We start from the raw sequence: 18009 nt of genomic DNA, 5'->3' as shown, positions 1-18009 counted from the left end.
GCAATACATATGCTTAATACAGTTCATGAAGATTAGGACATTTAACTAAAATTTGATTATCTGATGAAGCTACCTTTAAAAGTAATGGATTTGTAAATAAACGTAATAGGTATTCATTATTATGCGACAGAAATCCCATACTGTAGCACACAGATTTTATACTTTTAATGATAAATGCCTTCTATTGCGAGACTAAAAGGCAATTGCTTCGTATCAGAGCCATCATAATACAAGAAGAAGACCGAAAGTCATATCTTTTCTTATATTTAAAAAAAACACAATTTTCTCATTAAATATTGATTTAGATTGATATCGAAGTTATTAATAATACAAGATTAAACAACTATTACACAGTACTTCACAGGAAGCTATCGATTGCGAACTAACTAAATCGTTACTAATTAGGTACTAATTTTGAAAAGTTTTTTAAGATAAAAAAGGTAAAACTAAAACCTAAACTATCATTTGAGATTAAACGGGAAGTTCTAAATAATGTTGCCTATTCTAAACAAGAAAAATATATTTATAAGTTAAGTTTTATAACATTCCTAATTAAATTTGGGCGAAAAGAATATTTCTGTTTGCTGTAGGTAATTTTCTCAGGGAAAATACGTAAATAAAAATGACTTTTTAAGTCAAAAAAAGTCAAAAGGACAAGCTATTCCAAAAAGGACAAGTGGCAACCCTAGGTATTTCTGGAATGGAAATTTAATGGCAAATCTACAACTTTGGTTTGAAAATATGTTCCGGCCTACCTATGTTTACAAAAATGTCTAAAATGTGCCTAAATGCCTCCATATTCTGAAAAAAAAATTGAAAGAAAAGTCACCAACCACAAACCTAATATAGAACAGTTTCGGAAGCCTGAGTCACCCTGTAAATATTCAAAAGTAACTGAAAGTTTATATAGAAGTAACTGAAAGTTTAAATTGAAAATCGACGTTGGGTGATTTTCGAAAACTACTAACGTTTCAACATAAGTATATGTGGGATATTAATTGTATTATTATATTAGACCTTATAACAAAACTCATCTGACGAAAAAGTGTTAATGTAGTTATTAATACGGAGTAAAAATTTTACTAATTACTTTACTTTTACTTTACTAATTAAATTCGTTCCAAAAAACGATACGCCACTGGCCATTAGAACAATCCAAATGCGCCTAGTTGCCGGGGTCGGAAATTTTAGACTTCTCTGTCTCTTCTGTCCTTGTTTGACACATTGGAATGTTTGATACACTACCAACGAGTATTTATGAATGAGATGTTCGGTCTATCTTTATAATGTCTTTGGTTTAGTCCATTCCAATATGTATGCAAAAGGGATGTTCTTCTCGCGGCTGCAGCTTGCGTAATTTAAGCATGCAGAGAAAAAAATAAGGAAAAAAGATTTTGGTTTGGTTTGGTTTGGAAAAAATATAGTGGCAGTGAATAGTGGACTCTGAATACCGACAAAAAAACTGCAGTAATCTACTTACCCTCTAAAGTTCCAGTATAGGTGATGCGATGGTCAAACTTGAAATTTCTTTTGTCCGTCGACTCGAACACCACATCATCGGCAAAAACTGATTCATCCGGGGTCAACAACAGTTTAAAAACCCTGAAACAAAACACAACCATTGTATTCACAAAAATGTACTAATTAATTATATAAGTATGTATGTAAAAGGTAAATAACACATTTTTCTTCTTAATTTGCAAACACAGTGTACCTATATATTAGCCAAATAAAATAAATTCAATAAAACGTTATAATAAAAAAATATTTATACAGAGTGTGTCACGTAATAATGAATAATACCAACTCTCTTATTTTAACCCTTAACTGCTAACGTAACGTCTAAAAGTCGGTACACAGTGAATAACCAAGTTCTTCACTTTTTAAACAAAGAAATAATTTAACCTATACTCTTTTTTTTTCTTAGGTAAGATTTGGACAGACGATGACAGAAAAAAAGCATATGCCGTCCATACCAATCCATTTATTTCAGTATCTAATATTTTTTAAATTAACTATGGATCTGATAACTTAGTCTCTTGTTGTTTTTAACCAGTTTTATTGGTTTATTTCAAAAATGACAGATTATATTTCAATATTATTGGTTTGACGGAACGATGAACGACAAACAGACGCCGATGCGTATGAACTTGACTTAAGATTTTTGAGAGTTGTCAAACTCTTGCCAAATTATAGGTTATAATTTTGTGTCAAATTATGTAAAATAGAAATGATAAATATTTTGCACTTTGGACAGTGTTATTACGTGTTTTTCGTATTTTTTTAAAATTAAGTGTAGGAAAACTGGAGGGAAAATTAAGTGTTGACCTACACCATAGTTTACAGTTAATATTCGGTGCCCAGAGACACAGTTTGCCAGAGAATTGTATTAGTTACAAATAAAGTTTGTATACCATCTCGTATATGGTACCAAAAACTGGAATATCTGTAAAATAACATCACACGATAGGTAAATAATAAATTTTAGTACTACAGAGAGATAATGTCAAAAGAAACTGGTTTAAAAAAATTAAGATTAAAGTTAGTTAACCAACTTTTAAGATATAAAATTCAGTAAGTGTTATTATTAATGAAATATTTTGTATTTTCTGCTATGTGTTCTAGAGGAGGGCAAAGATTGAACGAGTCGTTAATTTGAACGAGTATTAAAAACGAATCGTGGGATTCCATTCATTGCTTGTAATTTGGTTCGTTAACTTGAATCGTGGCCAACACGGATCACATTTGAACAATAAGCCGTAAAAAAGAATCGTGAGAATCGTGAATCGGATCACAATGCGATCGTGCGCTCAAAGAGTCGTGAGAATTGATTCATTGCTTGCAATACGGTTGATTCAATTGAATCGTGGCCAGCACGGACCCATAAGATTTGAACGATGTCCCGTAAAAAAGAATCGTGAGAATTGAATCGAATCACAATGCGATCGTTCGTTTCTACGGCGCTCTCTCTTTCTACGGTAATATAGAAATAAATGCAGACACCAATATTTAGAGTTGAACAAAAGCCCTAAACAAACATCATGGGTGAATAAATTCAAAGGATAAGAAAGTTCTTAACAAGAAAAAAACTTATTTATCCTGTGCTTAGTACGGGAGTATCTGTAAGGTATTTAATTTTCACGTTATTATTTTTGTTAAAATAATATTACCGACTATTAAATGTCTAAAAGACGAAATCGTGCTTTTATGCCACTCCAAATAAATATTGTTGGCCTCTGCTGAATGTGATAAAAAAAATGGTGTCAGCGATGGTTATAAAATGAAGATCGTTGTCATTTTATATGTAAAATTATATGGGCAATGTCATCGATGTTCATTTCCAAGCCAACTGGACGCCATTTTTTTTTCATCATGCGGTATTATATACTATTTATTATGATTATTAAATCGGAATTTTTTAAAATATGGCTCTAAAAATATTAAATTGGTATTAAGAAATCCTTAATAAATAGTATATAAATTGGATTGATAATTCAATATTATTGGTAAAATAATAATCAATCCAATTACGTCAGTGTCATAAAGTTTTGAAAAACAAATGAAAAAACTGTATATTTCTTTTTCTGGACCCTTACATAATTGTCCTACCAAATGTGCAATAATTGTGTTCGTTCAAATGAACGAATCGTAGAAGTCGATTCAATGTGAGAAATCGAATCGTGTGATTCGATTCACTAAAAACAATCGTAATGCCCATCGCTAATGCGTTCCAACTGTACCGACTTATTTCTTTGTAAAATAAAATAAACTACTTTGAAATTAAAATGACGGCACATCTATCAATGTCAAAAATTTTGTCGTTGGACAGACTATGCAATATAATTTTATGTGAGATATTTTATATTGGTAAAACATCTAGACCAGTAAGACCAGTAATGGAGAAACTATGAGGATGCGTGTCATCACTGACACGCGTGTTAATGTTTTACGTCAATTTTTAGTAAACGACCTTTAGAGATTGACCTCGCCAAAATTATAATCGATTGTCATTCCCCAGCCGTCTTTGACGCCGTTTTTTTTTCAATGATACGGTATTTTAGTAAACTATAGATCTGGATTGGAGCCATGGTGTAATATATAATGATTGTTGTAATCAATTATTAATGGGCAGAATTAATCATAATAATATCCATTCTTGTTATGTCACTGAACTGCGCCATTGTCCATCTCATACATACATAGATCACGTATAATAAAAAATATATAATTAAAAAAGCATGGTGCTTGCATCTAAAATGCCAGATATTAAACATCGGAATGGTAATTTAAATACAATACGACGACACAGACCTTCACTTTTTGTCGGTGGATAAATGGTACGTTGCGTTACCATACGTACCATAGTACTACCAGTAAAAAGGTCATTGTTTTGTTAGAGAGCCAGAGATATGGCGGTACAGATAACATGTTATTTGACTGTGAAATAAAAAGTATTATTATTGGTGGAAATGGTATAATATGAGTGTCTATGTTTGATGCACTAGTTAGAAATGTAGGTTTTTTATAAAGCTGAACTAATCCATTGGTTTTGTATATTATACTAATTTTAAAATGTAATTCATTGTACGAATAATTTCCGTTATTTTTTTGTGTCTACCGCAATTTGCCGTTATTTTTTTGTGTCTCAGCAATTAATTATACCGAGAATTGTAATTACTTAAAAAAATCTAAGTAAATAACTGGGAGTGTGCAATATAAATAATAAACACCCATATCAAAAAATTTGTAGATAAAAACTTCATTGTCAGATCTTGATTCTTTCGCTCTTACCTGTTAAAAACTCTGTATAAGGTACAGAGTGTCCAAAAATTTATATTAAATAATTACTAGCTTTAAACGGCAATAACTTGTTTAATTTAAATAGAACACCCTGTATATTTTTCGTGAATCAGATACACAATTTAATTGTCTATCAAACTGAATTATACCATTTTTTACCTGTCTCTTCAAGTTTTCGTAGAAAATGCATTTTCTTATAATCTAGACCTCATTTATCACTATACCCATGGAATATTGACATTTTAGATTTTTTTAAAGTAACATATGTACAAAATGTACAGGTAGTAATTAGTAATAATAATATTGCATGCCCATTTGTTTACAAAAAGAAAACTATTTAAATCTTTGTAAAAGCCAATTAAATATACCACCATTATTTCCGACCAAAAAAGAGTTAATTACTAACTTAATTGTTTTAATTAATCAATTATTCTAAATAAATGTGGATTTGAATCATAAATCAATATAATAATAAGTTATGAAAATGAACGTCTCTGTTATAAATAAGCATTCGTCAAAACACAAAATAAAATTTATAAGATGTTACTTTTTACCACACTGTCTAATACACTTACTATATTTGAAGCATTTATTATTAATCAACGTAAACAGTTAATTAATGTAGTTTGAATACTGGGATCATATTAATTAGTCCTCTTTAACAAAAATGATTTAAACAGTTTTTTTTATTAGTATCTAGTAATTAGACAATATTAGTATATGTACTCTTTTAAAATTTGTTACATCTTTAAAAATAATCTAAAATGTCAATATTCCATGGGTATAGTGATAAGTGAGATCTAAATTATAAGAAAATGCATTTTCTACAAAAACTTAAAGAGATAGGTAAAAAATGGTATAATACAATTTGATAGACAGTTAAATTGTGCATCTGATTCTCGTAAAATATACAGGTTGTACCATTTAAATTAAAGAAGTTATTGCCGTTTAAAGCTAGTAATTATTTAATATAAATTAAGACACTCTGTATAGGGTAGTATTTTGTCCATTATTGCAACAGAATATAATACGATCAATAAATAAACTTCAGTAAATATTTAGTATTCAAAACATGGAGAAATGAAGCCTTAAAATTTTTACTGCAATTTCATAAAATTGAAAATATTTCAAAAACGGTAAGGTTTAAGTGTGATAGACCTTACCTGTATTTCAATCGTAACATCTAAAAAAAGAATCATATACAGGGTAGTGTATTTCAATCGTAACATCTAAAAAAAGAATCATATACATCCATTTAAAAATCACAACTATAATATTTTTATTTATTTGGGACACTCTGTATCTTGTAAAAATATTTTTAAATTGTAGCTCTAATAGTCCTTCAACGAATCCAAAACTTACAATAATTTGTAAAAATCTAATCGTTTAGCTACAATACTCTGTGTCGTATGTGGTGAACAACCCTGTATACTTTAAAAACGTGATATCTTCGTCTAGTTATTTATTCCTTTATTTTCAAAGCGTTTTGTTAATGAAAGATTCCTGTAGACGATCGATCCCTGCATAAAATATGAAACAGAGGCAGCCAGCGTTCCGAGTTCCTGCAGATTTAATGAATCAGACAGCAGTAAATCGGATTTTTTGCCAAAAGAATGAACGAAACTATTAAATCTAGAAATGCGAGAGGTTTTGGAGAAAGAATACGACTAAAAAGAAACGAAGTTAAAAATCTTGTTTAAATTTAATTCATTGTGAATGTACATAGTCTCGACACAGGTCTAGATTTAATGAATTTTAGTGTAAATTAATAAATTTAGTTTTGTTTTGCAAGATTTTTAAAGTGAAACTTCTTTAAGCGCGCTGGAAGTAAAAATTCAAGGCCATGACACGACACGAGATACGAAATAAAAAGTGGCAAGGACAGCTTATGGTTTAGAAAAAAGTTGAGATGGATCTTTGGAGTGTTGTAACTCGGACAAAAAATCCCACTTCTGATGTAAGGTAACTCTCAAATTATAATATTGTTTAGAGGAAAATATAAGTATTTTAATAGAATTAACTGATTTCTACAACGGTTTCTTATTGAATAATGAATATTCTTCGGATTCTCTTACGTAACGTAGTTTTTTGTGAACTGACTCAGATTAAATCATCCTAATGTTAAAGGAACCTTCGACTGTAAGGTAATAGATACACTTATCTATAGAACCTCTAACATACCGGATGCGTCTCAAAAATGACTCATCCCTATACCTTTTATGTTTTTTTAGAGAAAAAAAATGAGATTTGGTATGTTATTATATGACATAAATTAGGATTTATTGACGTATTCAATTGTTTTGGGTTACTTCCTGTTTCACCGGAAATGACTACAACTTTGGATTTTTAAATGGTACCCTCAGTATTTTTTATTATTTTTATTTATTTCATTCGATAGAAAATGACACTCTAGATAAAATGACATATCATGTGTCAACTTTTGACATTTTCTCATATGTTTTATTTGAAATTGTAACATACGGATCATAACGATAATTTAACTCGAAATATCAAGTGTGTGATACCAAATTTTTCGTAAAAAATGCTTTTTCCAAATATGCTAATGAGCCACCCTCATTCCATTTGAAAAAATTGATATATGATTAAAAATACGATTTGATCATCTTTTAACCGGCCAGGACAAGGTACGAAAAACATTAGACGATCAAATCAATTATTCCAAGGCTCCTTGATTAAAAATTAGTATTTTTAACACAGCCATGGCACTATATTGGAATTTAAAATACGATTTTTTTAGCGAAAATGTCAAAAGTTGACATATGATATGTCATTCTATTCAGGATGTCATTTTCTCATTTTCTATGGAATAAAGTAGAAAAATACCGAAGGTTTCATTTAAAAATCAAAAGTTGTAGTAATTTCCGGTGAAACAGAAAGTGATCAAAAACAACTGAATACATCAATCAATCTTAATTTATGTCATATACTAACATACCAAATCTCGTTTTTTTAACTGAAAAAAATAAAAAAGTTATATGGGTGAACCATTTCTGAGACGCAGCCGGTATAGTTGGTCAAAATTTTACCTCTTCACTTTGTTGAACGAACTTGTTTAGGTTATACTACCATAAATACCAAAAAAAAACACAACTGTGGTTATAGAATTAAAAAAAAATCTTACCAAACAAATAACAGTATACGAACATCCATATAAAAAAGAATAACGAAGGTTTCATTTTTTTTTCAATGAAACGCTATTCTGAATCGGTTAGAGATAACATTTTTTTCTAGGTAGTCCGACGATTTTTTCCATTATCTTTTCAGTCCTTCCATGCTACTGTACGGTTTCATTGAGAAATGGAAGAAACGGACGAGCATGAGACGTTTTCCATTATTTCTCTTATCGACAGAGTCAATCTGGCAGAGCAACACGCGGGAATTCCCTAAGAAAATTTCAATTATTTCGGCCGTGGACAGTTGTACAGACCAATAAGTTAGTAATTTTAGAGTAAGAGATAGGTAGAGTAAGACAAAGACAAACACACAGGGTAAAGTAACTAAAGTATTGGAAGTTAGCGTCTCCTTTTTACTGAGAAGACTAATCTGGACGGGGATTACTATGTTTATGCGGAATGCGAACTCTGGTCCTCGGCCAAATCATGGTCAACCTACCGAAAATTGAACGATGAAATAAGTTGACGGTCTTCCTACTTTTGTTGAACGAACCGTTGATTCGTCAAGATTGAACAGCAAGTGACAAATATAAACAGCCGACGCCGACCCGTGCGGCCAACCTCGATATAGAAAACACTGGGAGAGGTGGCAGCCTCCGGAAGATGAAACAGTGAACTGCTGCGAACTGGATGAAAATATGTAAACCAGGATGTTCAATTTGGATGAATTCAATCTGAGTGATTCATTTTGGTTGTACATCCAAAGTGACACAGTGTAAACTCTGCTTACAACATAATTGCTATAAGTAACATTTATATCCTCAAAATAAATTTAAATTAGAATTTTAGCATAGAGTTGTTTAGAGTTGTTGTAGTGGCTGACTAAATTGTATTAAAAAAAATCTAAAAATTACAGAAAATAAAATAGACACAAGACTTTCAAAATTACGTTCTCTGTATACTTACTTACCGAAAATTCTAAATCTCTGTTTTCGTTGGTATTTGCCATTAGAACGATCAAATTCTTACGTGCCACGGATACTCCATTGGAAAGAATACTTTTCCTTCAATCTTAGAATCACAATGTCCTAATGGAAAATATGTATTCTTTTTCCACCAAATAAAAAATGGACGGGGATTTTCTACTAACGTAATTTTATTGTATCTTTCTTCCTGTTAATATTTTTTCCCGGAGATATATCGAAATTATTGTTGTTATGTTTAAGTAAAGATTACCTCCCACTGTTTTTATAGGAGGTATATAAAAATCAGAAAAATGTTTTTTCGAAAAATACTTTAAATATTTTTTTTTCAAAAAATGTTCTGGTAAAGAGTTCAGTTCAAGAGAAACTGATTGGTCGCAGCGTTTCCGAATGATTTAGCTTGAGAGCTTCCGCCCCAACGGGTCCATATATCCGACGCGATTTACCGCCTAATGTAACAATAAATTTATTATTAGAAATCTCGAGCGGATCGAGTTTATGACGCGCCAGCGACCAGTTTCGCTACATTATATTACCCAAGGGGAATTGTAATAATGTCAAAATAGAACTAAACAACCCTTTATTAATATCTATTTCTATTATGTTACAGTAAAAACCTTCACCTGATCAATAAATAATCCTGAAATTCCAAAAATGATCACACCGAAAAAATTATATCGGATATTCTTGGAGAATAATTTTTTTTACTACAAACATTGACATACAAAAATTGCTTTCCTCAAACAAATCAGTAACATTAAAACAAGGCGATATAAAATGTTTGAATCTGTGTGTAGGGTTGGCATGATTTAAATCAAATGATTTAAATCATGATTTAAATCAAGTGATTTTTTTAATTTTAATCATTGATTTAAATAAAAAAAAAATGTGATTAAAACTTTATTATAAAACAAAAAATAACTGTAAAAGTTATAAAAATGTGTCCTAGAAAACTATAAAAAATATTTCTATAAAAGATATAACAGATAATAAATCGAACATTTACGATTACAAATGTTATAAAACTATATAAAAATATCTATTCATCAATTTAAATGTTGGACCGATTTTTGAAGTAATTTCGTGTGAATCCATTAGACCGCTAAACGCAGGGATTTATTTTAAAATTTATGTATAAGTGACAAAAATTCGCTGTTCGAATACATATCATTCGCAGTCTAGTGTAGAACTAGATTCTTCTAATATAGAGACTATATCTTCATTCCCCAGAATCTATAATAATAATCGTTGTCAGGAAATATGTTGTTTTATATATTTTTTTGAAATGGTTGTATTTTTCCAAATTTTTACCGACATTTTGATCTGCAGTAAGTATTTTACACTTTGACTAATACTAATTTCAGTCTCGACTTAAGAGTAAGTCCGAACAATAATGTATTGTTTTATTAGGAGTAAAACTTATACTTTTTTGATGATACTGTACCTTTGAAGGACCATTGTAAAGCTATTCCGACGTTACAAAGAAGCACAAAAAGTACAATTTTACTCCTAATAGAACATACATACTATTTTTTTAAAACATTACAAATCATTTTTAATCAATTTCAAACATTCCAAATAATATAAACAGTAATCGAGCAACAATTTGTACACTCGTTGAATTTGACACTTAATATCAGTTTAATAATATATTTTTGTACTTTTGTGCTTAGGCGTAACAGTGCTTTACTTTTATACTTAGGCGTTAAAATGACAAAAATTAATACTTTTGAATTATTAATGTTATCGATAACGGGCAGAGTTATAAAAATTTAGCCATTTAGGATAGGACTTTAATTGGAAATAAGTCCTAGTCATTTGAAAATCCGATTTAAATATTGTTTTGAATTAAAATAAAAAAAATCTGATTTGAATCAAATAAATCTGATTTTTTTGATTTTTTTTTTAAAAATCATGATTTTTTCCAACCCTGATTTCTACTGACAAGAACATCCAGAAACGATAAACAAAAGTGTTATCTGTATACATTTAAGTAATATTTGTTATTTTAGAACTGTTAGCAATAACAGTTGTTATTTTTGAAGAAATACAACACAAAGCGATGGATTGTGATGCGATTTTAGGTACAGAGTGTCCAGTTTACATAATTTTTACTACAATCCAGTCCAAAATTTCGGGATCCAGAGGGAAAAGGGAAATTTTAACCCAAAACGCCATATTCGTGGAAAACTCTAAATTCATTTATTATTCCGAGTATTATCCGTAAAAAAATAGATATCGTATACGCATTTCTCAGCAAGTGAATAAATTCAAACTAGCATAACCGTAATTAAATACACATTTTCGATTGGCATCAGATATTATTCTTGTGCCCCCTCCTTTAGAATACATGATAAATTTTAAAATAGTGCAAATATTTCTAGGAATGGTATGGGGATGGTATACTTCGATTGCAGAAACACGCCTATTAGTATTTTTGAGCGAAAAAAAATTAAAAGTGTATTTAGTAAGTGTAATTTTTTATCTAAAATCTTCTTTGGATTCCAACGGATTTGAGAACTCGTGGGAATTTTTAGAAAAACGGAAAATTTTGGCCCTCTTCGTGGGAAATTTTATTTTAGAAAGTTGGCAACACTGGTCCAGTCTAACCTACCTGTCATGTCCTTTCACCTGCAACCGTACAGGGTCCAACGATCTATCCAGCGATCTTCGCACCCTCTTATGCTGATGAACCAATAAACTAGGATCATAGCTGGCTATGTCGTAGTGTTTGATCCACGAGTTCAAATCATAATCTGAAAAAGAGATAAAAAAATAGTAAATGTTTCAATTATAAATGTGTCAAAATACTATTAAAAAAACGTCAAACGTATGAATTACTAGTGATGTTAATATTTCGGAAACTTTTGATTGTTGCAGGAAATTTCCGAAACTTTCGGAAACATTCGGAAATTTATGAAATTTTAGGACAATTACAATTTTACATATTTTTTGTTGATACAATGAATAAATTAGATAGACATTTGATACCAACATGTAAGTGAAAAAAAACAATAAACATAATATTAGTTGTTATATTTTTAATAAACAATACATAACTCCTAAAAGTCATAAACATAACATATAACAAAAATTATTTGGTAACATTTGTAATTTGTACATAAACCATGAACTATGACTATGAACTTAAAAAAAAACAAAAAAGCACGAAATATAAATTTAAAAAACGTAAAACATAAATAACTGAATTATTCTATTCCGGAATACTTTCAGGCGCCGAGCTGGTCCCATCTTCATAGGGTATTATAGTAGTAGTAGTAGTAGTAGTACTGTCTTCGTCAGTTTTTATTTCCAAATCAGGTATATTCGATGTATCATCTGGTTCTGATTCTGAAGGATGGACCTCTACCTCTACGTGTTCTAGTCTAGTGGTTCTGGAGGAGTTTCATGTTGTTGCATATCATGTTCCATATCCACTTTTTGTTTTTGTAGTAGGTAATAATTTATTGTTATGAGCTACATACATTATTTTGCCGGCTCTTTGTGCAGTTAAGCGATTCCTTTTTTAGTATGGATAAAACTGTAAGTACTGAAACTTCTCTCAGTGGCTGCAGATGACGTTGGTAAAGACAGCAGAGCAACAGCTAAATATTTCAACTGAGTATTTTTACATATTGCTTGCCACCAACTTAGACAGTCTACATTTTTAACTGACATCCAAACGTAGTCGAGAGCCCATAAACCCGATTTGGCGCAATAATTTGTTACATCTGTAAAAATGGCTTCTTTATTATTGACAAACTGAGGATGTTTGTTGGTGATATTGTTGATAAATTCCATAGCGGCTATGTGTTCTTCATTGTTAAAGTGCTCTCCCAGGAAACAGAGGGGGCCAAGAGATTCGCGGCAAAATGCATTATTTTAAGAGCCATACGTTTTCTATTTTGTAAGGCGGAGCACTGTAAGCATTCTTTTTCTTATGATTTAAGAATAGGCATACTTGATACACTTTCGTTAAATTTTTGCTCAATGTCTTGAATTCTGAAAAGAAATTTCTTGCAAAATTCGGATTTTTGCGAATATTCGCGATTTTGGGGCCGAATATTTCGGAAATTTCTGAAATTTCCTGCAAAATTCGAATGGAAATATTCGCTACCAACATCACTATGAATTACATGTGCATACTAAATAAAGTGTGCCATTCATGACAAGACTGTAAAATCTATTGACACACACTGCTCATTCACTCCGGTTCGAAGCCCGATGCGATTGAATATTGCGTGAGTAAGAGTCGATTTAGACACTCACCAAGTCGGTAGGCCATTGACCATGATATGGCCGAGGACTGCGGTTTGGATTTCGCGTAAACTATGTAGGTCCCGCCCAGATTAGCCTTAGCAGCAAAACTGAGACATGGGGACCGTGTCACGGAGGATTCTAAACTAAGCGTGATACTTTTTATTTCAAAGCTAATGATATTCATCAGTTTTTTTGGTAAATAACATATTTTTGTTTGAAAGTGATAGACAATAATAAATTAACATCTTTTTGTATTAAAAAGCTTCATTCAGAACTTCGCAATTAGTGGTTTCAATTAGCGTAGAAGTTTGTAATTTCAATGTAAGCATTCAGACCGTCAAAATTAGTGGTAGACATTTTCAATTCGTAGAAAAAGTTATCAAACTTTTAACTTTTCCACTAATTATACTTCAAAATTTGCGAGAAATGTCATTTTAGCCTTTGATTATCTTCCGTCAAGAGAAATTTCAATTATACTGCCTGATTGAAAGTATCTGATGATATTCTGACGGCATTGGATAAGGGAGATGTTACAGTTCTTGTTTTGCTAGACTACAGTAAGGCTTTTGATTGCTTAAATTATGATGTATTGATGTCTGTTTTTCGTTATTATGGCTTTTCGAGTGATGCGTTGAAATTGATTGCTAGCTATTTTACTGATCGAAAGCAAATGGTGAGGATGGGTGCAGATATATCTGGGTGTATCGAACTGAATCGTGGTGTACCTCAGGGTTCTATCCTTAGCCCACTAATGTTTTCTATCTATACATCTCGCATTGCAGATGTTGTTCGATACTCGCAAACTCATGCATATGCGGATGACACACAGATGTATGCTTCATTTTCCAGAGACAATTTCAACCAAGCCTTGAGCAGTATTAATTTTGACCTACATAATCTGTATTGTCAGTCTCTTAAACAGCCAAAGTACCTTTTTGAAAAAATTCAATTTAGAGAAGAGGCTCATAATATTAATTTACGCAAGAAGGATAACCTAACTATTCCCCTCCACAAGACATCTTTGTATGAGGCATCTTTTTCCTATACAATTTCCAAATTGTATAGAGCGAATTGCCAGCTTATGTAAAAGCTACTGAAAATTTAAACCGTTTTAGGTTTTGTGCCCGTCAATGGCTTTTTGATCTACAGTAATTTTTTTTTTGTTAATTTAATCGCGTTTCAATTATGAATATACTTTTTTTGTTTTCTTTTTAATGTCATCAAGGAGTTAAATGGAAGAGCAGAGCTCAGTTAGACTCTGAATTTCGCTCCTTCTCATTTAGAAGTGACTGCCTCTGTTGTTTGTATTTTTTTTGGTTACAGCATTTATTTTTTTTATCAGTGTGGTTTTTTTTATGTTGTAATATTTTTTTTGTAATATTTCTATTTTCATTTGGGAATAAAGACATTTATTATTATTATTATTATTAAATTGTGGTTAAAAACCAAAAGTTGATTGTTTTATAAGCTAAATAATAAGCTTTCTCCATGGATACAACTGACTGCCGCAAGCTCTTGCTAGATTATTCTATTAATTTCAATGGGCTCTTTCACAAAAAATAAAATACCCAATTCAAGGACAAAATCTGAAATAGAAAATTATTTTCAGTATATTTATCCAAAAAAAAATAGTTCCATGACATTGAATCATTTTTTTATAGGCCCTCAAAATTGCTTTAATTTGAAATAATTTTAAAGTGCCAATTGATGACGTATGAAAAATACGCCCAATCACATTGCAGAACCGTGCTCGTGCGCCAGCCAACAACTGGCAACATTGCGATTTGATTTGACCAGCACCACCTCAACTCAAGGCCAATTAACATGATATGGGCATGGCAAATATGGCGGCGAAGGCAGCGCATTATTAAATTGTTTACCTTTAAAAAGCCGGTAGTGGTTTCTCGTTCCGATTGCATACCAGAAACAATTAATTATCTCTAGTTTGTTGTGCATCTGCAACACGTTTGTTTAGTTCTTAGTGTTCAGTGCATGGTGTGATCAGAAAATTGTGATAAATAACAGTGTAATAAAAATCCAAAGCAGACATTCCACATAGGGAAATTCACAACCTTTTGTGCTTGTCGTACTCCTCTAATATTAATTATTTTAAGGTAAGAACTAGAAGTATTTATCAAGATATTACACCTAAATGAGTAAAAAGCCTTCGACGCCAGTCTGCATAGTACTTTATAATGGTTACTTACAATAATCTAAAGATAGGTATTAAAGGTTTTTTTTAACATTTTATTGTAACACGCCTTTTACATGCTCTGTTCCAAATTGTTACGGGAGTTATAGAGGGGGTCTCAAGGTTTCTGCTTTTATATTCCCCAAAATGACGAGCTTCGTAAAAAATGGTTGACAGCTATTAAAAGAGATAATTTCACTCCTACTAGTAGTTCTCGGGTAAGAAGTGCATTAAATATGCCTCGAAAAGGCCAAAGGCCAAAGTCTCTGTTACCCTAGTGAGGATGCAGTTATGGCTACTGCTTACACTTAAAGTTCTCTACATTCCATATGTAGAGAACTTTAGACTCCCTGTATATTAAAAAATTAGTGAAATATTACGTAATCTAACCCGACATTTGTGTGAAGAATGTCTATTTGGAAATAAAACAGGTTTTAAAATACGCGCCAAATAAAGCACTTCTATCTCCGCCATTTTGGAAAAGGTTGAATGGCCTTGTGTGGAGGTGGTGGTGGGTCAGCATGGTGGCCCGGCCGCGGCCGTGTCGCCGCTTTGCAACATGTCAGGTGTGACGTATTAAAAATAAAGTGCGGATTTTTATTCTTGGCTTTTTGTTTTTATTTATTTTCTTAAGAACGACTTCAAATTTTTCGAAAGTGAGATAACAGAAAATTCTAGAATTAATTGCTTTATTCAATTATGCTAATTCCAAAATATAGTGAAAGAGCCCATTGTGTTTTTTTTTAAATATTGTGAATGATCGTAAACGAAAGTGTAATTAAAACCATTAATTTATTCCACTAATTGCGTGGTTCTGAATGAACCTATATTGTTTTTAATTTTGAAATTTTGCACAACGTTTAATCCTAGTATCTTATGTAAATCCTAGAGTACTAAGCCAGAGAGGTATAAGAATTTGAGTGTGGTCGAGAATGAGGTTGTCCACTGAGGACAACAGCATTTGTTTTATAAGTGGTCGCCATATTGGTGAAATGTCCATACTTGCATTGTTAAAGATATTATTGTTGGATATAAAAACAGATTTAAATTTATGCTTGATACAATGAAGTTCGTTGTGGATAATCTAGGCTTCTGACCACTTTATGTTGTGGTGCTGGAACCACACATGTTCTACAATACCTGACTTCATTATTTGACCTCTTCACTTGTGTTTCTATGCTCGTTCAGTCGAATATTTAGAGGACATTTTATCCCTCCAATATACGACTCACAGCATTCACAAGGTACCTGGTATATGCAATCTTGCTCTTGTTCAGATTTTACTCATCTTGTTTTTTTGTTAAAACGCTTCCTAAATTATTTTCTCCTCATTTTTGAATCTGCAATGTAACTAACTATCTACCGTACTTGGGTAGGCTTAGCCCGATCCTGTCGTGTTAAACCACATCCAAAATTCGAAACACACGTGCTTGGATTAAGGGTTGATTAAGATTTGCAGAGCTTCAGCATTTGCCATATAATAGCGAGCAATTTGTTTCAAAACCATATAAATTATATATCATTGTAATCACAAAACTTCAATCTATTTCCGTATTGTAACGGAATTTTAAATTATGTCTAAGAGAAGAACAATGACACAGACGAGATCATAGATTAAAATGGAAGAGAAAAGTAGGAAGGTAGATAATATGATATTTTCAAAATTTTAAAGGGTCAGTATTGTTAACATTACATATATGCTGTAATATAAATAACAAAATATTGTAATTATATTCTTGCCCGTTAAATTAAAACTTTTCTCGTTAAATTTCGCCTATGTAATTTATAACTTTTAATTCGACTGATGCTCCTGTGAGATACGATAACATTGCAAGACGTAGTAAGCAAAAACGTGATGGTTATATCAAACAAAACAAATAATTTCTCTATGTTCGCTTATTTCTCTGGGGGGATGATGCTAAACGCAAAAGAGGGATTCCCGGATGAGGGGGAGGAGGCTTTATTCCTATTTGCCAGATAAAACAAATTTAGCACTCCGCGGGGATTTCCCAGTTTAGAATTACAGACCGCGATTTAGGTCTGATGACGACGTGCCTGGCTTAAGTCGAAACTCTGGCTAAAGTTATTCTGTTTCTTTTTATTTGAAAATGCGAATCGCTTTCGTTTATTTATGATTTCTTTTATTTTTTTTTTTGATAATTTAACGATAAACTAATAAATGGGATTTTAAATTATCCTAAAATTAATTGAAATGAAAGGTAAAAATTGAGCTGTTATTTATGAAAGTGGTATAAGTCTATTTTTTCATGTATCAAGATATTAAGGTTTCGCATTTGAATTAATATATTCTTGTTATTAACACTATACGCCTTTAAATTTTATTATGAAACTAGCGTGTACTCGCGACTTCGTTCGCGTCGAATTAATCATTTGTAATGGTGATGATAAAGCAAAGCAAGCATTTCCATTAACATACAAACTGGATAAAAATTTCTAGAAGTGTCTAGCCCTAGCAGTCAACTATTAAGCTTGACCAATCAGGTTGCTTAGCGTGATTATTTGAAGGGTGTTAATTCATTTGTATTTATCAAAAACTCTAACGTGATTGGTCGGGCTTAATAGTTGCCTGCTAGGGATAGACACAAGTAAAATTTCTCACATTTATGTCAGCATGAGAAAA

At 31.5% G+C, this 18009-nt stretch overlaps 1 protein-coding gene across 1 annotated transcript in view; it reads right to left on the bottom strand.

Annotated features, from left to right (window-relative positions):
• LOC115882775 (disintegrin and metalloproteinase domain-containing protein 10-like) overlaps nucleotides 1–18009 on the bottom strand; it is a gene marked incomplete in the record, with an annotated part of 294844 nt that overhangs the window by 255355 nt on the left and 21480 nt on the right. Inside the window, 2 exon segments of the mRNA XM_030901016.1 lie at nucleotides 1481–1602; nucleotides 11532–11673. Coding sequence (XP_030756876.1) covers nucleotides 1481–1602; nucleotides 11532–11673 — 264 coding nt within the window.

This window comes from Sitophilus oryzae, unplaced genomic scaffold, assembly GCF_002938485.1.
Source record: "Sitophilus oryzae breed Bouriz unplaced genomic scaffold, Soryzae_2.0 scaffold_179_pilon_pilon, whole genome shotgun sequence".
Lineage (NCBI taxonomy): Eukaryota > Metazoa > Arthropoda > Insecta > Coleoptera > Curculionidae > Sitophilus > Sitophilus oryzae.
This window is presented reverse-complemented; position numbering and strand designations above follow the sequence as displayed.